The sequence below is a fragment of the Gallinula chloropus genome, assembly GCF_964237585.1.
Source record: "Gallinula chloropus genome assembly, chromosome: 1".
NCBI lineage: Eukaryota > Metazoa > Chordata > Aves > Gruiformes > Rallidae > Gallinula > Gallinula chloropus.
This window is the reverse complement of record NC_140085.1, coordinates 195,254,280-195,281,145: the sequence shown is the minus strand read 5'-3', so window position 1 is coordinate 195,281,145 and position 26,866 is coordinate 195,254,280. Positions and strand designations below refer to the sequence as shown.

At 39.3% G+C, this 26,866-nt stretch overlaps 1 protein-coding gene across 4 annotated transcripts in view; it reads right to left on the bottom strand.

The window, feature by feature from the left end:
- DLG2 (discs large MAGUK scaffold protein 2) overlaps positions 1 to 26,866 on the bottom strand; it is a gene marked incomplete at both ends in the record, with an annotated part of 916,132 nt that overhangs the window by 794,024 nt on the left and 95,242 nt on the right. For 3 of the 4 annotated variants that reach the window (XM_084264085.1, XM_084264086.1, XM_084264087.1), the window contains one exon: positions 3,484 to 3,525. The exons of the other annotated variant lie outside the window; for it this stretch is intronic. In XM_084264085.1, the coding sequence (XP_084120211.1) occupies positions 3,484 to 3,525 (42 nt within the window). Of the gene's footprint in view, positions 1 to 3,483; positions 3,526 to 26,866 lie in introns of those variants that run through there. 4 annotated transcript variants of the gene reach the window in all.

Sequence of the window (26,866 nt, the reverse complement as noted above, 5' to 3'; positions counted from 1 at the left end):
CACAGTAAGTCCATGCAAAACTATCAGCTCTGTTACCTGAATTCCCAGAGGCACCAGTGATGCCTCCAGTAAGACCCTCAAACTGTCAGTCAGAAATAGCAACCCAGATTCACAGTAAAATCTTTCAGAATTGCACACAGAATTCATCAAGGGAAGTGGAAGCTCAAACTCCAGAAAAGCAAGACCCCAGTCCATAAAAGTTTTTCAAGCTTCGCTCAGAGAAAGGAACCTAAAGATTTGCAATGTTTCCCATAGTTTTATGAGAAATATTGCTAATGCTGAGGGAATTTCAAATACTTGCCTACGCCAAGAACAGAAAGTTTTTAATGGCAACCACTAAAAATCTCTTGCATATGAATTCATATTTTAAATACACAGTGGACACAATTAAAACTACAAATATTTGATAGTGGGCAGCCCCCTGCCATAGTTACCCTGTGCTCCTGAGACTTAGTCATGCTGAAAACACAATAATACTTTTAACTTCTCTGTGTAGTAGGAGTTCACTTTTTCAGGCATGCTGCACATTTCCACAAGAGTACTTGTGGTCTTGGAGGCACTGCTTTTAGATTTTAATTCCCTCACTTCTGTGCCAATTTTTGATATCTTCCATTGAGGTACAAAATTGTGCATACATGAAAGAGCAAGAAAGAGATCACTCAAAAATGTAGAATTTTAATAACCCTATGCCTAGTAAACAGGCAACAGTAAGCAATATATATACTTATTTTTTTTAAAATCAAGCTGAATTTCATATTAAAAATGTAGGTTCAGAGAAACTCTGACAGAGGAAGATATTTTGCTCATAACTTCTCAGACATCTTTCTACATTTTTTTAACCACTGACTTAGTTTCTGCTCGGGCAGGAAGAAATAATTATTCACATAGGCAGGTACATGTTCATGGTCAGTAGTATTCCTTAGTCAGCAGTAAAAATGGGCTTTGATTAAGAATGCATGGGGTAGACCTCCTTTTCTAAGTCTGCATATGACAACCAAGTTCACACCAAGTTTCAGAAAGACTGGCAATCAAGAAGCAAGAGTCCTACCTTGAACTTGAAAAATCTGCTTTCTCTAAAGCCATAAACTGCAGCTGCCATCAGAAACAGACCCAATTGCTTTTCTTTTTCACTTTCCAGGGCAAGCAAACCTATTTCCTGTTACAGGCTGTACTTATAGTTTAATTCTATCTTATGACTTAAAGTCTAAAATATTTGAGAACCACTAAATTTTTTTCCACCCGTTTAAAAGGGGGGGGGGGGGGAAGTACAAAACTCAAAACAGATGCTTTATAATGTATTTCATTTATTTTGGCCACCCATAAAGCTGTAGCTTAAGTTAGTGCCAACCAAGTTAAATGCAACAGAGTTCTGAAGAAATGCTATCTAATAATTTTTTAAATGACCAGGCATGGGGAGCACCTTTCCATAAACTCCTATTTATTAAGTAATTTTCAACATCAGAAAAAGAAAATAGGAATTACTGAAGATTCAAGTGGTGCTGCCATACTTGTGCAGTGCCTGGGGGGAAATCTGCAAAGTGTGTGCAACTTTTTTATGTTGTAGCCCAATGCCTAACTTGGAAAGTAGATGATCAAAGTATACATTAAAAGTGGATTAGTTTGATGAGACTAGAACAAATGAAGATAAGATCCTCAGAACAATATCATGTAAATAACAGATACTGTATATCAAACAAGTATTCCAGAGACTCTTAACAGTTGAAGATGTCCCAATAAATAAGAACTATCTTATCCAAACAGTCATCAGAGAAGCTAGTACAAACCTTGCATTTTTTTCTGTGTTTATGAATGAAAGCAAAGACATTTCAGAACTTCAATCCATAAAACTCCTAACAGTTGCTGTGCTACTTACTGATAAGGTATCTAGAAGTAATTACAGCAAAAATAGGTATATTGAAATTTCCTTATTCTTATTTAGACTGAGAAATTATTTCTCAACAACAGCCCCACATTAACCAAACACCTTCAGCACAGCACTGAAGGCTGGGGGACAAAACAAGCAATAAAAAAATGTCACAAAACATGTCTTTATTGGCAATTTACAGCATATTGAAAATTTACAAGGCATATAATGTGAATATAATTTACTAACTTGCCAAAAAAAATTATAAGGAAAGCATAAGGAAAGGACAACGGATGTATTTTAGGATGACAGAACAGCATTAAAAGTTTTAACTTGTAATTTTTGGCTTGTTATCCACAGATTCAAAGAAAATACAAATTTTTTTCACCTTCCTCCTTAGAAGTAGCACAGAAAGTGAACGGCAAAAGTTAATTAGAAAGTAATAAAATGTGAAAGCTTAGCAATTCGGTACAGCAATCATCAGAACAGACTTTGAACACATACATAGGAGCAGACTATTAGAATGTGAGCTTTTAATGAAAAATATATTTTTAATCAAATGCCCCAAATATATTTTGACCAAATAACAAAAAAAAAACCCAAACCTTAATTATTATCAAACCGAGCAGAAATACAGAAAACTCACTTTAATTCAGAGGCATGTTTAAAGCAGTTTGAAAGCAAAATAGACAATGATACTAATTTCTCCAGGTAAAACAGTCCTAACTATGTCTATTTGCCAGTGCCTTCCTTCCCAGATAGACAGACTCATTTGAACTTGAAAAAGCCAGAATGCCAAAAGTACCTCCCCAATATGTTGACTAAGGACTGTAATTCATTTAAATTATGCAACTGGATTCCCACAGCTGGCCCACAGCTTGGCTTAGGGCTCAATTCAATGCCAATGATCCCGTCTGCTAATATTGTCCTACTTGCAGAGAAGGTAATATATCCAGCAACTTATATTGAAGTTCTGACACTAATTAACACAGCAAGCAAATGTTGACATGACTGACAAACGCTGGTTAATAGTTACTGTGAGACCAGTGCTGCCAGCTGGCATTATTCTGTAGCATTTTGCAGTAATAATCCCCTCTTTATTTCTTAGGACGTTGCTTATAATTTGTTTGTATGCATTTTGTTTCGAGTTAGAAACAAATCAGCACAAAAACCAACCCAGAGAACGGCAGCGAGAACCCCCGGTTTTCAGGCAAGTAATCAGCAAGAAAGCATGCAAGCAGCATCGCTTGGAGAATGCATGGGGGACTAGAGTACAGGAATTTTACCCTATATAAAGCTATGTAGCCTTGCACAAACAGCCTTTGGCATCTTGTTTCTGGCCTACCTGGACAGTAGCAAAACATGTTTATCAAATCATACGAGCCCAGAACCTGAACTGCAAGCAGTTAAAAAACTGAAGGTCACTAAGCTGCAAAATTAAAACATGCTTCTATGCTTTAGCTACACAGACAACGATAAAACAAAGCCTCCACAACCACCTGTAATAATATGCCTGTTCAGCTAGCAATTCCAAAGTACTCAGCAACACAAGGTAGACATTTTCTGCAGCTGGTTTTACATGTACATTCCTGCCAAATTGTTGTCTTGTCTCCTCTTACCTTCACATTAGTCCGGAGTGCACAGTAACATGCAAAAAACATCGCAGTAAACAAGGAGCATATGGACCAGTATTCAGCGTCTCTGCTCTGCACAAACGGTACACACACGATCCCGAGCATGTGCTACTAAGGAGCATCCGTTCCCTCTGTCAGTTTGAAAATGCATCTCTGTTTTTCTGACTACAAAAAGACATGTCTTGAAGGCACTGAGTGAAAGCTACATATCTCTTCATCGACTATATATAGTAATATGCCCAGTAATTTCAATTAGCAGAGAATTCAGCATCTGAAACTTGGACCTCAGTTGCTTTTCCTTCCAGCATTTTAAATTCAGGGGGGAAAAAGGAGGGGGAACTCACCCAGAGGGGAAAGGTGAGGAATTAAAATGTAAGCAGTGAGTTACCTATATTTCCCCCTGGCTTTGATGTTTTTCTTTTCAGTATTTTACAAACATTATACGTGGAAAAATGAAGAAAGGTTTCTCTTCCAATTCTCAAATTCACAGTAGATTCTCCACTGTTTCTGTCTGCTCTTGTTAAAGATGCAGCATCCCTTTTAACAAAGACAACGTCATCAATCATGACAGATTCAACATGTTCTACTTACAAATACAGTCCCTGATTAAGGACAATGGCTGGCTGGCTTATTAACGTTTCCTCAAATGCAAGTTCAGTCCCCTGTGCTAATCTATTTTTAAATAAAAAGTCCCACCTACTCCTTCACTCTCATTTAATAAAAATGCAGCGGACTAGTTCTAAAGATCCTGAATTGCATTGTGCTCCCAGCTCAGACGCTGGACATCGTTTTCAAACTGTTTCCTTGCTTTCTGGGATTAAAAACACAGAAAAATTAAAACGAAAGCAGAAAAATCCTGGGGAAGGCTGTGCCCTCACATTTGTAACTACATATTCTGAATTTAAAACGCTCAAATATCTTCCAGAAGGAGGGAACTCAGAACCTAGCCAGAAGGCAAAGCTTTAATTCACGAGCACAAAAATAAGATCATACCACTTCTTTCACTCCTGTCAACTGCTGGGATGCTACAAATTAACTGATTGTTTACTAGACTGCAGGGACACCAAGTCAAAGACTCAACTCTTTGTTTACAGCACCAGGAACCACCGATATTTGTACTGAATTACAAAGCAGTCTTCAGGAATAAAACCAGAAAGGAGCCTCTTTTTTTTTTTTTTCTTTCTTCCTTTTTTTTTTCTTTCACTGCAGCAGATACTGTGGGAGGCAAAGAATGGAAAAGGCTTTACTACCTCCTTCTCTATCACCACAGAGCAATTTGTGTAGGATAAGCATAACTTAATAGAAATATCTGCAGTGACTTTTAGGGTTTCTTTAAATAATGCTTTACATAAACCCCCTTGGAAATCTGCAGAAATACTGAAGTCCTATCAAAGTCATGGGTTTCTTTCTGTGGGCAATGAGGTGAAGAAGCTTGAACAGAAGGATGTGCATTTAAAGAGGAAAAAAGGGGGGAGGGGAAAAGACGGCAGGGTTTTTTCCAACATCTTCCTAAAGACAAGCTCTCAGAAACTGTCGTCAACTCCAAGTGAACAGCTATTTTTAGCCCATCATTGTTTGTGCCTTTTTTTAGGAACGAAAAAGGCAGTCGTGTTTAAAGCTAGATATTGCTCTACATTGTATCCTAAGACAGCTACTTAATTTGATCCCCAGCTCCATCTGTCATACAAATTAAGTAATTAGTAATCACAACCTTCTTTGGCACGAGCACTGACTTCCAGAAGAAAAGAGATGAACCCTGTTCTTAAATCTAATGCTGCAATTTTTTATTAGCAAAGACATTGGGGTCTAGATGCCATTGTTCGTAAAGCTGTGACATCCCAAAGTTATGATAATACAGACTTTGACTGCAGCAATAGCCATCAAATCAGCTGAAGCATAGTAACGTGTTGCTCAGCAAAAGCATGGGACAATTAATTGATGTATTTTTCTGCCACTCTTCAAGGGAATAGACAGGGAAAGGAATCATGGTTTATTCTGCAGTACAGTACATCAACAATTAAAATCAAGCATCTTAGTCATTGTAAAAATATCACAGATCTTGGGGAATTCTGATCCACCAGAGAAATGCAATTCAAAAGGCAAAGATGAATAGATGCACAGTCCTAAACAGTGAGACAAGGCTCAGGCAAGCATGTAGCTGCATATGAAAATCAAATTCAAGCCTCCTTTCTGCCAAAGGAATTACACAAGGTTTCAGTCAGCAAAGTCTTTGAAACAACTTTCTTCTTTGCCATCCTAAAAAGTTAGTGGCTTTGGGTTTAGACAAACACGCCCAACATGGGGAAAATAGGAATCTCACAGGAACTCTGCGATTCCCAAGTGATCACCTGTATAAAACACTTTTTTACATTTAGGAGAACAAGAAGCAATGGATACCCTAAGTCTTCACCAAGAAAAACCTCTTGAGACTCCTGAGTGTCTCGAAGAAGAAGTTACCTGTGAAATTACAGACCCTGACCTTCATGACACTGTAAGAGTGAAAAGGGAAAACTCCCACATATGTGTCAGACTCCTGTAATAACTGTGGGACATTTGAGAATTTTCTGGAAAACTAAGACCCCTGTAACCAGCCAACTATCACCTTGGTAGCTGATCAACCAAACACATTTTGCAGGGGCTACTTCAGGTAATCTACACAAGCAGATCCCTGCAGTGTCTGATCACCTCTGCCAAAACATTTCTCACTGCAGCCGTCTAATTGTTGAAGGCAGCATTCTCATCAAGGACATACAGTATCTTATCATGACAAACAGCTACTCAAAAGCTTCCCATATTGGTGATATTTACCATCTTTGACATAAAGTTGATAACAATGACTGAAGAAAAAGCCTTGCCCAAGTCTGACTGACATACCAAAAATAGCAGAACATTTCAAGTGCTTGGGGCCTCTTAAACAGACCATGGGGAAGAAGTTCCTGAAAGAAGTTATTCCCTTTCAAAAAAAAAAAGAAAAAGAAAAAGAAAAAAGAAAAAGTTAAACATAAGACCAATACAGAAGCAGGAGTCCCAAAGAGCAGCATTGCAGACCCTCTTTAAAAAGAGACATGTATCTTGTGACCTGAATATTCCTAGATAACAGAAACCACTGGATTCAGGATCTTGAGCTGTGGAATATCATCATTACTTTATCCTCCTGTGCCTTCAGAAGGGCAAATGGGAGAGCTTGCCAGAAAACCCTACTTGTCTGCAAAGGTTCAAAGAGAGCAGAGGGAACGTGTTGCCCTGGAAGACCTTGATCTCAGGAAGCCCTGCAGGCCGTCTGCTTCAGAAGAGTGAGTCGGGGACAGTCTTTTGCAGCATCTGTCACTGTCCAGAAGAAATGCAACAGAAACAAGTAGCAGTAGTAGCAGTAATAGTAGTAGTAGTAGAAGTGACCTATCGCCCTTGTATCCCAAAGCTGTGGTCAAGGACCTCCACTGTGCTATAGAACTACACAAGCACAAAGCGTACAGTACTTAGAAAACCTTGTAGCGGAACAATGAAACTGGGGAGTAACATTTTCATCTTCAGTAGCCTAACCATTTTGTGTGTTTTCCCAGGAATTATGGAAAGGGTTGTATTTTAAAGGAGAATAACAATAAAAGTAATAGACTAAAAATGCAGTAAAGCAAGCAATGCTCTCCAGTGTTACGCCAGTGCCATGTGCTTCACTTCATTTAAGCACCACATTTATGGGTAAATATTATCAATTGCTTTTAAAAGGCTTGCTGCAGTGAGGTAGATTTTGTGATCATCCTCTGATGATCACAAAGAAAACAGAGATTATCTAGAAGAAAGACAGAAAGTGGGGGGAAGGAGTGAAGAAGAGGGTGTGTTGCTCTCTGAGTGGACAGAGGGAGAAATGACACTCCTGTCCTTCAAAAGAGGGGAGCGCAGTTGTCTGCAGGGAGTTGGACATAATGGTGTTTTGCAAAGCCATCTGCAGGCTCTGGCCACACAACTCTTTTAGTATCAACATTGATAATCTGCACCACTGATTTTCAGCAGCCAGGGGTATAATTCTCCCTCTTTTTGCATTGATGCTGGAGGTACTGGCTTGTGCAGTCATGGCACTATGGCTACAGTCATGCTCCATCACACTCTGTCATTGCACACTGCAGTGGTGCAACCTATATAGCACCCTAGTCCTATATTATTAAATGCCTCTGTTTTCAACACATGAGCTTTAAAACAGAATGATTTTACTCCTTTCCCATTTCTGAGACTTTAAATGGTCACAAAAATGTTATTTTCCACAGCTATATGAAGTTCATTTTACTGAAAATATCCATATCGGGGTGCAATATTGCAGGAAACCTTGATACAGATTGCAGGTCTTGGGTGTTGTGGGATCTGTGGTTTCTAGATAGAAAATGTTGGCTACTGAAGAGTGGACTGAGTCTGTGGGGTATCTGGAAACAACTGCAGAAAGGAGGACATGGAGCTAAAGGCATAATTGGCAAGAAGGTTTGCTTAGGCTTTCCATTACAGCAAAGCCTAGTAAAACATAACAGACAGAGGAGCTAAATCAGCAGCTGGAGCTCAGCTAAACTTAAAATTTCCAGAACGAGACAGAAAAAGGCTGAACAGATTATTTACAAACTCTCATCTCCAGTATTGTAAACATCTCTCTGACACCCTAACATTCTAATACAGAAGTTGCTGGGTCAAATATTCTTCCTCTCTTCCAGGCCAGTAAACAACAAAGACCTCCCCGTGAGTTGATGCAAATTAAGCCACAGTTTTTCCTGAAAACTTTCCATTTCCTTTTTCCTCCGCATTCTTATTAATATAATTGTCTGATTTGTGAGCATTTAGTATTTTTCTTCCTAATGTCTCAGATCTCTGATTTCTGTCTTCTGTGATTGCATTGAGGAAAGTTTTGATCAGACAAATGTGAAAAACGTATAATTTATTTAGAAATCATTCCTTCTCAATATTAGATTTATAGATATTTTATGAACTATGTTAGTATTTCAAAACAGTCATAAAACCATTTATAATAAGCAAGTGTAAAGAAACTATATGGCTAAATAATAAACAAAAATCAGTGAACAATGGCCTGACCCAGTGAGTCTTACCTATGTTTGTGAGTTTCTCAGGAAAGGCCTCCTGACTGCTCCCCATGATCTTAAACCAGAATACATAAAACGAGCAACAGAGACCCAGAAAGAACTCAATTTGGCTCCACAAAGCATCTTGAGCTACTCAAAGTCTGTTTGTAATTCTGCTGTCCCTGTAGCATGTAGATCAAGATAACTTATGTCTCATCCTATCCAACTGATTGAGAAGCCATGACTCCATTACAGCCTCCATTGAGAGTCCCAGGTTTTGAAGGCTTTTTTCAGCTCTGAATTTCCTGAATTTCACTCAAATTGATGACTAACATGTTTTCACAATCTGTGTTTCATTTTGTGAGTATGAAAGGACATCTGCCTTTCTTCTTGATCTGCATTGTCATCATTACACCTTTGAACACGTATTTCTATCCACAGTTGTATTAAAGGCCATGACAAATTGAAATCCTAGTGGATTATCTAGTCTGTCTTCCTTTATGAGGGAAGATGAACTATACATAGACTGATCTTGGCAAATGTTTGTCTAACACATCTTTCAACATTTCTCAGGAAAGGAATACAGTCTTTGCTTTAGATGGTCCTTTATTCTATTATGGCAATGTTTCTGTGAAGACCAAGAAGATGATGAACAGGAAAGTACCTCCTTTTGTCTAAATGAGGTTAACTTAGCAAAACTGCTCTTTTTGGAGAGTTTTTAAGTTTCTGCTTCTGGGAGGTCATAATAAATTAGCAGAAAAGACATTAAGCCCTAAACTCTACAGTTCTGAACCACTAGAAAATCAAATGTATGCTGAAGCTTGTCTGTGCATGGTGCTTTTTATATTTTCACCTTTGTAGGGTAATATTGTCACTTTGATAGCAGCATGAAGCTAATATACAAGGTGGTTGGTCCCTTCTGATATACACAAATGTAGAGTACAACACAAGGTAAAACGTCTAGACAATTAGAAGCTTATTCTTCTTTCCTCACACAAAAAACAAAATTTAAAATTTACCATGATTGTTTGAAAAATTTAGGGAAAATTATGTCTATCTTCTCACAATTTGCCATCACTCCCCAATTATGAATTAACATTTACTTTTATAATTTATGAACTATAATTTATGAACTAAGCTAATTCATTTAAGCATAAAATCCATATTTCCATGGTAACAGCATGAATGAAAAAGGAATGAACTTCCAAAGTTCAACTGCATTTATTACAGTATTTAAAAATAAACCTCCAGCAATTTACATCCAGGAAATTACTGTAGTCTTTTTGTATTAAAAAAAAAGAAAGCTCATATTGTAAATTTATATAAGAAAAACTTGATTTTGCATTGTACTTGATAAAGATCTGCATGTGTCAAAACACCTCGGGTTTTATTTTTTGTACTGTGATTCTAGGCAAGGAAACTATTTAAAGGGAACCTATTGTTAGATGAAGTATGATATAAAATTGTGTAACAGTGGAAGTAACCTATGCTTTAATGAAAACACAGGTTTAGGCTTTTTGTTGTTGTTGTTGTAGCCAATATTTTCATTAAACAAGCAAAGTGTTATGTTTTACAATAGAATATAATGATGGATGTAAATTCGCAATGCTGTAACTATTCCTCTTCAGCAATTGATAACAGTTATTAGCTGATCAATGAAATAAATACCTTGTTTTGAAAATACATTTAAATTTAGCCAGTTCTTGAAAAGTTATTTCAAACCTGCATAGCATGTGAAAACAAAAGATAATTGAGTGAAACTATTTACAAGGGAATTAATATATTTTCTATGTCTTAATGATTTCAAATCATGACTCAAGGTGTTTCTAGAAGCCTCATGAGTCAAAAGCAAATTATCTGTCTCAGTAAAGAATAAATAGGTAATCTATTTATTATAATAGTGTATCTTCTTTCTTTAAAAAAACAAAAGTAAGTATATTACAAAAAAAATTAGTAAAAAATCTCTTACTAGTGACAATTCTCTTTTAAATACAGCCAAATAAACCAAAATAATCTACCTCTACAACTGTAAATTCATGATCCCATTGCAATAAGAGCTTTTACAAATACAATTTGTGAATTTATCCATGGAATCGAAAAAGAGAGTGCTTAAATCAGGCATCCATATTACACCCAGTGTTACAAAACTCCTTGTCAGCAACCTATCTCTAAAAAATTTGATGATGCATGCTATATCTGTGTCTCCTCTGGGACCTGTGACTCCCAACATTTGATAACACCTTGCCAAAGCACAGTTTTTTTTCTTATACTATCAAAACCATAAAAATAATCCCCAGATTAAGACTTAAAGAATTTATCTAAGAACAATATGTCAGAAAAAAATCTCCCTGTGACAGAGTACAGTTTTTCTGTAGACTTTTATCAGTTATTTCTTTCCTTACTTCATCTCCTCTGTAAGCCATCAAGTCAAAATATTTTCAGCTGTATTTCAGCTGCACTATTTTCAGCTGTACACACAAGTCCATGGGAATCAATGAGATGCATCTCACGGTCCTCAGGGAACTGCAAATGTAGTTGGTAAGCTGCTTTCCATCATATTTGAAAAGCCACAGCAGCCAGGCAAAACACCCAGTGACTGGAAAAAGGGAAATCATAGAACCACAGAATCCCAGAATGTATAAGGCTGGAAGGGACCTTTAGAGGTCATCTAGTCCAACCCCCCCTGCAGTAAACAGGAATATCTTCACTAGATAAAGTTGCTCAGAGACCCATCAAGTCTGACCTTGAATTTACCCAGGGATGGGGCCTCTACCACCTTTCTGGGCAACATGTTTCAGTGACCTACCACCATAGTGAAGAGTTTTTTTCCTAATATCCAACCTAAATCTCTCCTTTTCTTGTTTAAAACTCTTATCCCTCATCCTATTGCCATATGCCCTCATGAAAAGTTCTTCCCCAGAACATAAGAGTAAAAAAAGTAAAAAAGTAGGGACCTGGGAACTTACCAACTAGTCAGCCTCACCGCTGTGCCTGGTAAAATCATAGTGCAGATCCCCTGGAATCTATGTCAAAGGATATGGATGGCAGATAAAAGACAGCCAACATGGCTTCACATGGCAAATCATCCCTAAATAATCTTCTAAACTATGATGAAGTGATGGAGTGACCGTTCTGCTGGACAGGGGAAAAGCAACTAATGTCATCTACCTTGAATTCTGTAAGGCCTTTGACACAGTCCCACACAACATAGTTGTCTCTAAATTGGAGACATATGGATTTGATGAATGGGCTATTTGATGGGCAAGGAATTGGCTGGATGGCCATTTCAGTTAACGGTTAAACATCCAAATAGAGAATAGTGGTGTCCCTCAGGTATCCGTACTCACACTAGCAGTGCTGAGTAGCATTATTAATGATACAGACAGTAGGATTATCCCCTCTGCATAGCTGCAGATGACAGTTGAATGGTGCAGGGAAGTAATGTTATGCAGAGGGACCTTGACAGGCTCAAGGAGTGGGCCAGTGTGAATCTCATGCAGTTCAACAAAGCCAAGTGCAAGATCCTGCACCTGGGCTGGTGCAATCATCAGTATTAATTCAGACTAGAAAATAATGGGTTGAGACAAGCCCTGCAGTAAAGGATTTGGGAATACTGGTGGATAAAATATGGGATATGAACTGGCAACTTGCATTTGCAAACCAGAAAGCACATCATATTCTGGGATGCAAAAACAGAGGCGTGGCAAGCAGGTCAAAGGAGATGATTCTCCCTTTGCTCTCTTGAGACCTCACCTGGAGTACTGCATCCAGTTCTGAGGTCCCTAGCAGAAGAAAGAGATGGACTTGGAGCCAGAGGAAGGCCACAAAAATGGTGGAGGGAAAACTTCAATGAAGAAAGGGTGAAAGAGTTGGGTAAATATCAGGCACGGGGGAAACCTTATTGCAGTCTTTCAGAGAGCTGAGGAGGAAATGTTTACAAGGGCCTGTAATGATAGGACAAGGGACAATGGTTTTTAATTAAAAAGGATAGGTTTAGATTTGCCATAAGGAAGAATTTTTTTTCTATGATGAGGGTAATTAGGCCCCGGCACAGGTTGCCTAGAGAAGCTATGGATGACCCATCCCTGGAAGCGTTCAAAGACAGGTTGACAGAGCAACCTGGTCTAGTGGAAGATGTCCCTGTCCAAAGCAAGGTGATTGGACTCAATGATCTCAAAGGTCTTTTCCAACCCAGACCATTCTATGATTCTGTGATTTCCTTTCCACTGATACGTCTAGAACTGTTTCCTATTTTTTTAAATACAAATTGCAGAAAATTCTCAGGTGTCTTTCTCAGAAACCCCATTATCACCTATGTCTTACACTTACCCTTTCTGTATGTCACCCTACAACCTCACTGGCTGTTAATTGCATTGCCCTTTTAAAGTGGGGCATCTAGGAAAGCAGGTGACTTGAAGAAAAAGGTTTCATCCTTCATGACCTTCTGTCACTTACAAACTGATACCACTGCTGTTGCTGATGTCTTACAGCAAGTGTAATGCAACTTTGTCTCCACTGGGCACTCAGAATGAGTTTCATAATTCAGGTACCACTAAAACCGGGGAAATGTATACATATATATATATATATATGCATACATAAATATATAGGCACACATTGAAAAATGTATATTACTGTCAACTCTTTGGAACCATTAAGAGGTTAATTTCCCTATACATATTACTATAATCAGAAGAGCACTGCTGGCACTTGTTCCCTCTCCCCTTTCTGCTACATCCCTCTATGCCTCCTACACACCAATTGAAATATTATTTCTAAATTGCTAAAATAAGGTGAATGGTATAGTCTTTCAAACAGGATTCCCAAAACAAAAGTACTCCTGAGTAGCAAGTGGAAAAAATCTACATCCTCTAAATGATGTTCAGCTAATCAGACAGCATGGCTTTGGATGAACTGTGGCTTTTGAGAATTTCACCTGCTGTTCCTGAAAGCTGCTGTTGAGAAGCCCTATCTCAGCAGTTAGACTTCATCTCTTTAGGATCTACAATTAATGGGATCATAAAAAAAAAAAGTAGCTTTTTCATTTTTCCACTGTGTAGTGATGCCTAACATCTATTGACTGAACAACCATTACCACCATTTTAGTGTTCTAGGTTCAAGGAAATATGTCAGTGCATAATTATTTCTTTTTGGACAGCAGATTCTTTTCAGTGATTTGATCTGTGGAGAATTTGGCACAAAAAGTGAAATTTTTAAAATGTGCTTAAGAGCTTTGTCAATCTAAGTCACTGAGATGTTTTGTTTCCACAAAGAAAAATTAGCAGCTTATGGAAAATTAAATGTAGAATATTACATCTAATGCTAGTTTAGTATTATAAAGCATACGTAAACGCCAGAACCAAAGTAGAGGATTTCAATATTATCAAAATTGGTTTAGAAAGTTAAAATGATTCGCTTCAGCTTCTTATCATTAAAAATTTTATCTCATCCTACTGAATATTTTCAACAAGTTACATCTGAATAGAAACTTTTTACACTGATAGTATCTAAGCAATTCTATTATTTCCCAAAAGTTAAAGAACATTTTTGCGCTGATATTACTTAACCAGTTCAATTATTTCCAAGCTTTAAAGGTTTCCTATTAAAATACCATGCCTTCCACATTTCTTCCACAGATGTCTTCTTCTCACTACAGTATTCCCTTGAGTCATATGCAGCGAAAATCAGATAAATTCAGAGAATTTCTTCAGTTGAAATATCTTATAAAATGCAAATTACTGCTATAATCTTATGATATTTCACAAGCTAACTGACTCTAGCACTGCTTTCTCTTTAACCATTTATAAAAGCTAAAAATCTCTGGTACTCGTTCTGGCTATGGGGCTGTATATAAACATTTTGTTATTACATCTATATGCAAAATTGTTTTCAGTGTAGTATGCAGGGTCAATATCTCTTTTGCATGGAGGACAAGACTGAATGAGACATGCATGCTGACAGTGGAATAGCAATTGACTAAAGCCATATTTATCCGAGAGGAAATTTTTCAGTTCCTTTAATACTTTACTTAAATAGTATTAGAAATAGCAGTCCCTTTGACCCAAAGAAGATATAACATTCCCCATTTTACACATTAACAAAAAATTACATCAAATCTCCTAGGAAAAAAAAAGCCAAAGTCTACAGTCAATCATAATACAAGTAACTTTTTAATTCCAACAGGATCATAAAGATCTACCAGCCTAAAAATAGGAGAATCCAGTGCCAGCAAGAGAAGCCCAGAGGCTGGAGAATGACCACAGGTCAGCGGATGAGCAACTGAAGTGCAGCAGAAAGGAATTCCAACCAGTCAGTTTCTTCAGAGGCCCAATTGAAATGCCTTTATACAAACACATGTAGCATAGAGAATAAACAAGAGGAGTTGCAAGATGTGTGCACACCTCCACTGTGATCTCACTGACATCACTGAGATGTGGTGGGAAGGCTCCTATGACTGGAGTGTTGGAATGGAAGGGTACAGGGTCTTTAGGACAGGCAGGGGAGATGGGGAGCAGGTGTTGCCCTCTATGTCAATGACCAACTGGAGTACATGGAGCTCCGTCTGGGAATGGATGAGGAGACGAATGAGAGCTCTGGAGTCCCCAACATAAGAGAGGCATGGAGCTGTTGGAGCATGTCTAGGGGAAGGACATGAAAATCAGAAGGATGGAGCACCTCTGTTATGAAGACAGGCTGAGAGAGTTGGGCTTGTTCAGCCTGAAGAAGGGAAGGCTCCAGGGCACCTTAGAGCAGCCTTCCAATACCTGAAGGGGTTGGAAAGAGACTGTTTGTCAGGTATAAAATAAATGTCAATGCACACGCTATGATAGTGAGTTTGTATGTAAACCTCACTTATAAACAGATGGTGCTCCCTAGTATTCTTTTAGCACATTATCAGCTGTATCTTATCTGATGTATAGAAGCTGAATAATACATTCTGAGAGTATCTTTTTCTATCCCTTGCTCATTACCACATTCAAAGTGAAATCCACATACAGAAATACACTTCAAGAGGTGTTTCTGAATGTTTTTCCAGTCACAATGACTGGACATTGGCTACAGTGTAAGAGCATCATGCAATTATCAGAGTATTCTGAAGAAAAAAATACCATCATTTGAACAATGTCATTTAGAATCACAGAATCATAGAATTGTAGGGGTTGGAAGGGACCTCGAGAGATCATCGGGTCCAACCCGATGGGTTGGGTACTTTTCATTCAAGTGTAGTTTCTTCATTTGGTTCCTACATGGACTTTCCTCTCATAATCAAACACTGCAAAAATGATGAAAAGTACATAAACTAGTAGTGATTGCTCAGAAAGTCAAGGAATTTTGGCCCTGATCTAGATGACAGTAATTTTATGTGGGTCTCCAGTGGAAGTACATTTGAAGGGCAGAAGGGCAGGAGATATTCTAGTCTGTGTTTATCAACCAGAATCGAGGAAAGGCCAGCAAGAGTTGTTAGTGACTCAGCAAGACAAGTCAAAATGGACTATAAAAATATTTTTTGCTTATCTGTTGTCAGAGGTGACTCATGTCTCAAAAATAGAAGAATGCATTTGGATTAGTCTTTTGTGAGCCGGAAAGATGTAACACAGCTGTTGGTATTTTTTTTTTAAATCTGAGAATGAAGAGATAGAGAGATAAATAAATAAATAAATAAATAAATAAATAAATAATAAAAAACCTATAGGAAGGGCTTTTTTTAATCCTACACCAAACCACACAGGAGTGTAGCTCATCTCCTCACCTTTAATTACTTTTGGTCCTCCACAAAAGCTGTGATGTAATAAGGTGACAAGAATGAAATGTAATGGCTGACAGAGAAAGTGTTTCTGCAAATGCCTAAATTTGTTCTTTTTAATTATAATCATAGAATCATAGACTGGTCTGGGTTGGAAGGGACCCCAAGGATCATAGAGTTCCAACCTCCGTGCCCCAGGCAGGGCCACCAACCTCCAGGCCTGGATCTAGACAAGGTTGCCCAGAGCCCCATCTAACCTGGCCTTGAACACCTCCAGAGATGGGGCATCCACCACCTTTCTGGGCAGAATGTATGTCTCTAAATATTGATTCAAAAAATCTGCTATTAATGGATGCTGGTGCAGCAGATAATGCTCTTAAAAAACAAGCCAAACCACAAAATACATTAAACGGGTAGATGATTGCTGCCTGCTGATTTCAGTGGAGTTCTGGCCAGGAAGTCAGGCTAGATGAAAGCCCAGGCCTTCTGGCCCAAATCCAGATGAATCTCTTTGCTAATACACACACATTTAAAAAAAAAAAAAATAGAACAATCTGGAAAAGCTTGCAACTCCACAGTTTCGTTGCTGTCTGTAACAGAAAGCTGTCATTTCAGACTTTTGCTTTGCATTGTTCTCTGCTTCTTGCCCTATGTTTTCTATAAATAGTGAAATTTCATTCCAATTTATGAGAGGGATTTTTTTAAGAGATGCAGAAATTCCAAAGCTTTAACTGAAGCCGTTGAATCTCAAAATTAAGCTATGCAATGCTCAGATATGTTTGCCACCTGTTAGAATTAAAACTTTTAAACAAGTCTCAGTATACTGATACATTAGTTTTCTCTGTGATATGAAAGCCCTCTGCAATGAAATCACGTGTTGAATATTTTTGAATCAACATCACTTCAGTGAAAGAATTATAATGCATTTTTCACAACAGCCTAATTTCAGGGCATTGTGAAATACAACTTCAGCAGGTTTCACTAAGCAGCAGTGTCCTAGTATCATATTGAACCGTTGTGTCTATGGCAACATGTTCCTATTCTCATGGATCTTGTATATCTACCATCATCTCTGAATTTCTTTTTTAGATAATTAATACAGAATCCAATGTTAATTGTTAAGCTCAGAATGAGAATTGAAGTTCACGCATAAAGCACCTCCTGCCTACATACAGCCCTACACAGCTTGAATAGGAAAAACCCTTTTTTTTCGCTAATTGAACCAGGAAACATCTGGGACCAAAACAGATCACAATTTACTTTTCATTTCCTGTCTTCTGCTACTACAAGGAAGATCCTTTTATTCATTATTTCATTATTACATAGCAAATAGTGTACATTAGAATGTTATATCTCTATACTAGAAGAAGAATTGGTAGCCGAGGCTCCCAGGATCACTTTTTCAGCTCTCCAGGAGTGACAGACAGGTCTACCCCAGTTTGTTCATCTTCAAAATGGTATTTATGGTATCATTCCTAGTAATAATTCTCAAAACGTTAATGCTCCTATTACAAGTCCCAGTCCTTGCTGCTCTGCAATACCACTGCAACTGCATCTTACCTTTTAGTAAGGGCACACTTCAGTCTGCAAAGCTTTGGATGACAAATATAAGTAATAGCAGTTAATATTTTCAAGTCATCTTTAGAGACTGATCTGAAATATTTGATTTCCTTAATCTGAGCAAACACATCTCCATGCTCATTGAATCTTTGTGCTCTACCACCTGCAGTGTGCAGCTTTATGCTTTACCACATACAGCATTTCCCAAAGTGTTTTTTCCTATGTGGATGCATTTATTTGTGCCTTTCCCCTCTCTATCACAAACAGCATGCTTGACTTCAAGAATGAATTTTGATCTTTCTCACAATTGTCCCAGCACATTTTGAAGATATTTCCAGGTTGGCACCCCGTATTTCTAGAAAAAAAAATGGCCAAGAATTTAGCGCTGCTGTAGTCTTAGTAAAATATGAAAATCAATTAGATGTAATTTAATAATATTTCTTTGGACTTTCTACTAGAATACACCATCAACATACTCATATCTATTCAAATGATTTAAAAAATATTGTGTTAATGTTTTCCTGGTATGTGTTTTTACCTTCTGCTCAGCCATAGCTGCCAAAGGTGCAACACCCCAAGCAACCTATAATGTCTTCATTTTGCCTATAGGAAGGATTTTTTACTGCACTACTCTTTATTTCATTATATTATTTCTAGCTATTCTACAGTCTCCACACAAAACAAGTTCAAGGTTAAGGACATGAGAAGGGAAGGGAATTTATGCCCTCTAGCCAAATTTTCTGATGAAGCCTCTGACAATTTTACACCTGAAACAGAATTCAGAACTATGTAGGTAACATGTCAGAAGGTCCAGCTGCAGAAATAGGACACAGAAATAAATGAGTCAAGGAATACTCTTTAATTCCAAGAAGACAAACTGCATATGAAAAATCTTAGTGGATGGGTAGTTGACCAATGCCTTTTGCAAATCAGGGGTTCACTGGGGCAGGCAGCAGCTCATGGCTCTTGTGGTGTAGTTTAGTTCCCTGTTTTGCCACAGACACACATCAGTGTGATAAAGAGCAAGATGTTTAATCTATAAAATCTTGGGTTCTTATATGTCAAGATTAGCTCATGAACATGTTGAAGACCTTTAGATTTTGTGGGATTAGCAGATGCTACCAAAACTGCCACAATATAAGCAATGTTCAATCAAATCTAACCTAATCCAAACTAATATGGGACATAGCCTGATAGCCTGCTGCAACTCACCTTTGGGAAGACAGACAGTTAATCCCTGACTAAATCTTTCCTTGACCTCTAACTATCTCTAAGAAGCAAAAAAATCTATATGAAGTTAAGATTATTGTTAGCATCATGGTGATGATGACCCTTGTGTTTGCATTGCTCACTTGGGACTAGCACTGTCATTTTCAGAGAAGGTTTATATGGCTAAATGCTGAGTGGATAAATTTTTTAAGGAGTCTGTATAGATCTTCAGAGTCTCCTGAGTTCTTTCTTCCTATGAAGTGTGACACGTACCTGAGGCAGGTTGTCCTCTGCATGTCCTGAGATGTCTACCTCACTCCTTAGGTATGGTAGGCAGACTTATCATCCTCTCTGCTCTCAGGCAGATGCCTACAGTTTCAGTTAGAATGTGCCCAAGTTAAGCACTGGAATTAGGCTTAATGCAACTGATGGAACCATGCTAGGAAGCTCTGTAATATTGCTGCATTTATTGATATGCCACATCACACACAGCCGTGTTACTAAACCTACAGACTGCAATCCAAGTTATATTTTTAGTTAATGAAACAAAATTTCAATAAAATAACCCCTTTATAGAAACTAGACCAATCTATTTCACATATAAACCCACCATTTTGGTGTATGAATGGGAAGGAAAAAGGTTCCTTAAGTGTGCAGGGAAGGTTAATCAAAACTGCATCCCATCCCTACACATGGTTGCTGGAAATGTGATTTACCCACTTGCTTTCCTTCCAGAGAGCTACAAAAATGGATAGAGGATTAAGGAACTCCTTTCTACCAGTAATGCAAAAGCTGGGTCACCTCTTGATATTCAGTCCATAGCCTGAAATAGCCTAACCTTGAGAGGAAATAGCCAAGATTTATAGATAAAGAAGCTGAAAAGAAATGAATCTATGTATAGGAAAGCCTAAAACCCAATAACCGACCCTGTGATGAACTGCCAGACTGCAAAACTCAGCAGCTAGCTAACAAATAGTACACAGACATGAGGAATGCAGTCTTGAAGACCAGGAATATTAATGGGGTCTCCTGCATCAGGCTTGACTAGAGGGATGTTAAATACTAAATTAAAACCTAAGTACTGACCAGAGACTATATACAAGGATAGCCATTTGGGACCATTTTCAGCCTATGTTCTCTCTTCAAAAGTCAAGACAAAAATGATTGTCTGTGAACCAGAAAAGGTTAAATTAGTTACCACATCAATTCTGGAACCCAGGGCGTGCTAGGTGGAAAAAGTAATTTTCAAAAAGGAAAGTCAAACATCTCCTCTCCACCAGCTGCAGGCATCTCTTATCTCCTGGAAGCCAGAAATGCTGAGATCCCTTTAGTAAAACAGTGCAAGGATCCACCTGAATGTCTTGGGACTGGTCATTACAAAGATGCTACTACCTGGGACCTATACTAATGTAGGATATGTACATATCTTTCCAATGCTATTTATCTTTTTTGCCTTCTTTTATGTACTTTTTATTGCATGTTAAGACCATCATCATTCAGCTTAGTGCAGAATAATCTTTCATGTAATCTTCTTTTCTGGATCTGTGAGTTCTTTAAGATAATGTGCATATTGTCTAAAATTAATGTACGTACAGCAGTTTTTCAATGCCATTTAACAGTATTATTCTGGCTGATGCCAGCTAAATTGTGTTTTGGTAGTTTCAGATCAGATGCCTGTGATGTAATCTGCTTAGTATTGCTCACGGCAAGTATCTGAAAACATGAGTAGATGTGCAATATGATGTCCCAATGTTTAAACAACACAACAGGAATAAATGCATGGAAAAAAATCATTTTCTTGGGTCACAAAACTAGCCCTAAGCTCTAAATTTTCAGTTCTGACTTCAAAGTACTCAGTAGTATTGCCTAGGAGCCAGTTACTGGTGAAATCATATACATTAGTGGTACCTGACAACAAGAATTGTCTGTAAATGTGTTGTTTCACTGAGTTCCTCATAGGCTCCCTGCTTTCAAAAGCCTTATTTCTCAGGTTTTCTAAGACTGTACCCAGTATATATTTGGAGTCACTTTCTCTGGAGTTATTCAAGACCCGTCTGGATGCCTACCTGTGTGACCTGTTCTAGGGAACCTGCTTTAGCAGGGGGTTGGACTTGATCTCTTGAGGTCCCTTCTAACCTCTGCAATTCTGTTATCCGTGATGATAGGGAAGGAAAGTGAGAAGGTGCCTTTACGGCATCTTTGCAACTTGCTGGATTTATCAATGTCTCTAGGCAGAATTGGTCTGGATATTGCAAGAACATACTGGCTGCTGTGGCTTGGTAGACAATTGTCTCGATATGTTGGGATTTACAAGGCTGGGGTCAACAAACAATGGTGTAGACATGTCACCCAAAGCCCTGTAAACCCTGCACCAGGTAGCCTTGGGATGCCGTTTGGTGTAACTGCCCTGCCAGCTCTCTGAGGCAAGGGAACATCTAGCTGCCACACCTACCAACTTGTAATTCAAAAGAAACTTCCAGACTGCTCATGTCATAAACTGCCTCTTACAGATGCATTAGCAACAGTTCCCAGAGGCCAGGCTTGATCGTTATCAGAAAAAGGCCACATACCTAATCCACCTACCTACCATATATGACCTAAGAATAGGTCCAAACTATAGTTACAATAGATGCTGTGAAAATTAATGAGCAAATAAGAAATATAAAATAATAATAAACAAAATATATCAAATAATAATAAAAATACATCAAATAATAAATCAAATAATCAAGCTAAGAAGAGATACCAAATGGTAATGTAAAGACTATAATAGATCACTTTAATTTTAAAAGCTAATATTGTAGTAATTCCAATGATTATAGCTGTGATTTAAGCACACACAGAAGTACCAGGGCAGCTTACAGAATTAACTGACCTCTCTCAAGCGTTAAGCTAGACATGTACTACAGTAGGTTTCAGTGGCATGGGCAATAAAAAGATCAGATTTGACCTAGGTGACCAATATAACACACATTTTGGAAGCAATATCCACCAATCTGCTGTACGATAACTGTGCTGGTTCTTAAACTGCCTGAGAAAGGAAATGAACACGGTGAATTTATCTGTAATGAAAGTGTGAGGCAAATCTTGCCTCAGACAGGGAGGAAATAAAGAAATCCATTTCTGTGGTTCAATGCCAGATCGTTGCAACAAGATATAAATATCACAATGGCTTGGTTTTTCTACGACCCTTAACATACCCTCCTCTATTTATCCTTCTCCTTTTTTGGCTGCATATTCCCAGAGGCAAGGGAAACTAATGGCTTGCTCACACTTCAGTTTGATAGGACTGACATTTTCTTCCCACATTCCCAGAAAGGACGCAGTGAGACACCTCCCCTCCAGCATGCCGCTTCGCACCCCCTTCCCCACTTGCTGGTACAAGACAAGGGGACGTGCCCCAGAGCAGACAGCTCCTGGGAGAGTAATATTTCTGCACCCATCTCAGTGGTACCTAGCCACCCTGTTTCTTACTCCTCCATGTTGCAGAGGATCACAGGGCAGGGGAGTTGTTTCTTAACCACCCCACTACCCTCAGTCCCATGCAAGACTGAGAGGACATGAGCAGAGGGATCCCCATTCTCTCCTTCAAAGGAGCCAGTCTTACTCCCATTATCACATCCCCCTATACATTTACTGTGCCCTAACAGCCTGCTTTCACAGAAATATTAAGAAGTGAAGTACGCTTCAGCCAAAATGATCCTTGGGCTTCACACTGCAGCATACATCAATATTGGCTGCAGGGTACTGCACTGGTATATGTTCTAGATCTAAATAAGCTAGCTGAGATACTGGACTTAGTCAGAAGGGTATGGTGTTGACCATAGGTTACCTTCTTTTCCCCAAGTGGATAAAGTAGCCTAAAGCAAACATACCCCTGACTGTAATCTACATGCAGTGTCCAGCACACTGTCAGAAAATATTCACTCAGAGACTGAAATGGAATAGTTTTGATCTCTGCAGCTCATTTCAGCCCTAACATGTCCCGTACCAGAGGCAGAAAGTGGCACTAAGAAAATTTGGTATTGGTTGAGTTTCCCCCTACCCTGCAATGACATTTTCCCTGGGGGTCTCCAACCAGCCAGGACAACTTGCAGCACAGAAAGGCATTAGACTGAAGAAACCATTCTGCTGTGTAATCAAGTGTTTAAATAGACATTGTAAGTAGGCTACAGAGCACATGTGCACAATCCTACAGATTATGACAGAAAAATTATCAGGCAAATTTTAATCATCAAAAGAACACCAATGTTAGAACTAGGTTTTCCCCACCATTTTTGTAATGGGGCAAAAATGAATCATGGTATAGACCAGATATGATGAATGATGAGCATCATTTAAATAACTTATTAATCTCATCTCCTTGGTATTGCATAGTAGATGGATTTAGAGATCAATAAAAGGAATATATTTGAAATTCTGTCCTAACTTAAGTCCTGCCAAAATGAGAACCTGCAATTGCATACAACCTCTTCCAAGCACTGGCACTTATCCCTGCGGGCTTCTTATGAGAAGAACAGCAGCAGTATTGAATCTGTGATGGATGGGCAGCAATTTGGTAGCAAATAACTTATCCAATTAATTAGTTTCCTTAATTGAAACTGCCCACATGTTTCTTACGTGCTTTTGCAATTATTTGTTCTATATCAACCACTGAACAAATATTTTGTGCCGATATTTGTTTAACCTGAAAAGAGTTAGCAGCATTTTACTATGTATCTTTTATATTCCAGATTTCAGTTACAGTGTTGAATTCTGACTCAACATCACTTTCTGTTTACAGGCAGGGTAAGTTTAACTCCTATAGTCAGATCCCTAATGTGGAACTCAAGAAGCTTTGAAAAACTGCTGGATTTCATAGGGATACCTGCTAGTAAATGTTTGCCAGAGTAACTGGAAAACAAACATGAAAGTGAAAAGCAAACAGCCAGAATCCATGTGGTTATTTGCCCAGTGAATATTCATGGGCAATGCAGAGTGTTCATAATACTCTACCTCCTACAAATGTGTCATAAAATATCGAATAGAAATCTGGCATTATAATCTACACATTTGAATTTCTTTTCCTGCTTGTTAAACTACAGTAATTCAAAAAAACCCTTTTATCTTTCTAAAGAAAGGTGGGTGAGACACTACAGGAGAGAAGGTAGGAGTGAGTCTGAAAAAGACAGGAAAAATATGAAACTTTAGTCATAGAATCATGGAATAGTAGAATGGTTTGGGTTGGAAGGGACCTCAAAGCCCATCTAGTTCCAGCTCTCTGCCATGGGCAGGGATACCTTCACTAGACCAGGTTGCCCAAATCCCCATCCAACCTGGCCTTGAACAATTCCAGGGATGGAGCTTCCACAACCTCTTTGCCAATGTGTGCCATGGCCCCACCAATTTTTGTCCCTATATCTAATCAAAATCTACTCTCCATCAGTTTAAATCACTTACCCCTTGTCCTACCACTTCCTTCCTTGTCCTTCACCAGCTTTCTTGTAGCCACTTCAGGTACTGGAAGGCTGCACTAAGATCTCCACGGAGCCTTCTCTTCTCCAAGCTGAACAAACCCAACTCTTTCAGCTTATCATTGTAAGAAAAAGTGCTCCAGCCCCAAATCATTTTTGTGACTTCCTCTGGACGCACTCCCACAGCTCCATGTCTTTCCTGTAGTGGGGACCCCAGAACTGGATGTAGTACCGCAGGTGGGGTCTCATGAGAGGAGAGTAGAGGGGCAGAGTCACTTCCCTCGGTCTGCTGGCCACGCTGTTCTTGATGCAGCCCAGGACACAGTTGGCCTTCTGAGGTGTTAGCACACACTGATGGCTCATGTTGAGCTTGTCATCCATCAGCAGCCCCAAGTCCTTCTCCTCAGGGCTGCTCTCAATCCCTTCTCTGCCCAGCCTGTAGTTCTGCTTGGGATTGCCCTGACCCATGTGCAGGACCTTGCACTTGGCCTTTTGGAACTTCATGCAGTTCACATGGTCCCACCTCTCAAGTCTGTCAAGGTCACTCTGGGTGGCCTCCCTTCCCTCCAGCGTGTCGACTTCATCACATAGTTTGGTGTCATCAGCAAATTTGCTGAGGGTGCACTTAATCCCACTATCCATGTCTCTGACAAAGACATTAAACAGTGCTAGTCCCAGTACTGACCCCTGAAGAACACCACTCATCCTGGACCTCCACGTGTACATTGAACCTTTGTTCACAACAATTTGAGTGTGACCATCCAGCCAGTTTCTTATCCACCAAGTGGTCCATCTGTTGAATCCCCATCTGTCTCTAAAATTTAGTTAAATGTCTTGCACAAGTCCAGGAAGATGATGTCTGTCATCCTTCCCTTGTCCACCATCTCTGTTACTCCATAATAGAAAGTCACCAGATTTTTCAGGCATGATCTGCTCTTAGTGAAGCCGTGTTGGCTGTCACCAATCCCCTCCTTATTCTCCATGTGCCAAAGCATAGTCTCCAGGAGAATCTGCTCCATGATCTTGCCAGACACAGAGGTGAGACTGACTGACGGAATGTGGATCCATTTGGGGAGTTTCTTCGACAGCCCATAGCTCCCATTGAAACATCTTCTTAAAATGGAAGGGCTTTTCAAAACAGTTCATGTTAAGTTCACTCAGGCGATCAGGCCCAGTCAGCATGGGTTTATGAAAGGCAGATAGCTTGACCAATCTGATCTCCATCTTCGCCAAGGTGACCTGCTTAGTGGATGAGGGGAAGGCTGTAGATGTTGTCTACCTGGACTTGAGTAAAGTTCTCTGTTCCTCACAACATCTTCCTGGAGAAACTAGCCACTCATGGGTTAGACAGGTATACTCTTCGCTGGGTTAAAAATTGGCAGGAAAGCCAGGATCAAAGCATTGTGGTGAACAGAGATAATCCAGCTGGCAGCAGGTCACAAGTGGTGTTCCCCAGGGCTCAGTGCTGGGGCCAGTCCCCTTTAACATCTTTATTAATGATCTGGACAAGGGTATTGAGTGTACCCTCAGTAAGTTTGCAGACACCAAATTGTGTGGGAGTGTCAATCTGCTGGAAGGTAGGAAGGCCCTGCAAAGGGACCTGGGCAGGATGGATCAATGGGCAGAGGCCAACTTTATGAGGTTCAACAAGGCCAACTGCCAGGCTCTACACTTTGGTCACAATAACCCAAGGCAATGCTATAGGCTTGGGGCACAGTCCCTGGAGGAGAAGGACCTGGGGATGTTACTGGACAGCCGGCTGAATACCAGCTGGCAGTGTGTCCAGGTGGCCAAGAAGACAAACGCATCCTGGCCTGTATCCGGAATAGTGTGACTAGCAGAAGTAGGGAAGTGATTGTTCCATTATACTCAGCTCTGGTGAGGCTGCACCTTGAGTATTGTGTCCATTTTTTGGCCCCTCAATAAAAAGAAGGCCATTGAGATGCTGGAGTGTGTCCAGAGAAGGGCAATGAAGCTGCTGAAGGGTTTGGAGTACAAGGCCTGTGAGGAGTGGCTGAGGGAACGGAGTTTTTTAGTATTGAGAAAAGGAAGCTGAGGGGAGACCTTATTGCTCCAGGAAGAATTTCTTTACTGGAAGGGTTGTCAGGCATTGGAACAGGCTGTGGGGAGGGAAGTGGTGGACTCACCATCCTGGAAGGTATGTAAAAGGCATTTAGATATCGTGTTTGCAGACATGGTCTAAAGGTGGACTAGGCAGGGTTAGGCTGTGGTTGGACTTGGTAATCTTAAAGGTCTCTTTCAACATAAGTGATTCTATGGTTCTATTCTATGATTTTATTCTAAGTGTTGGTGTGTGCATGGTGCAATTCTCAGTTTGTACTGGTGAA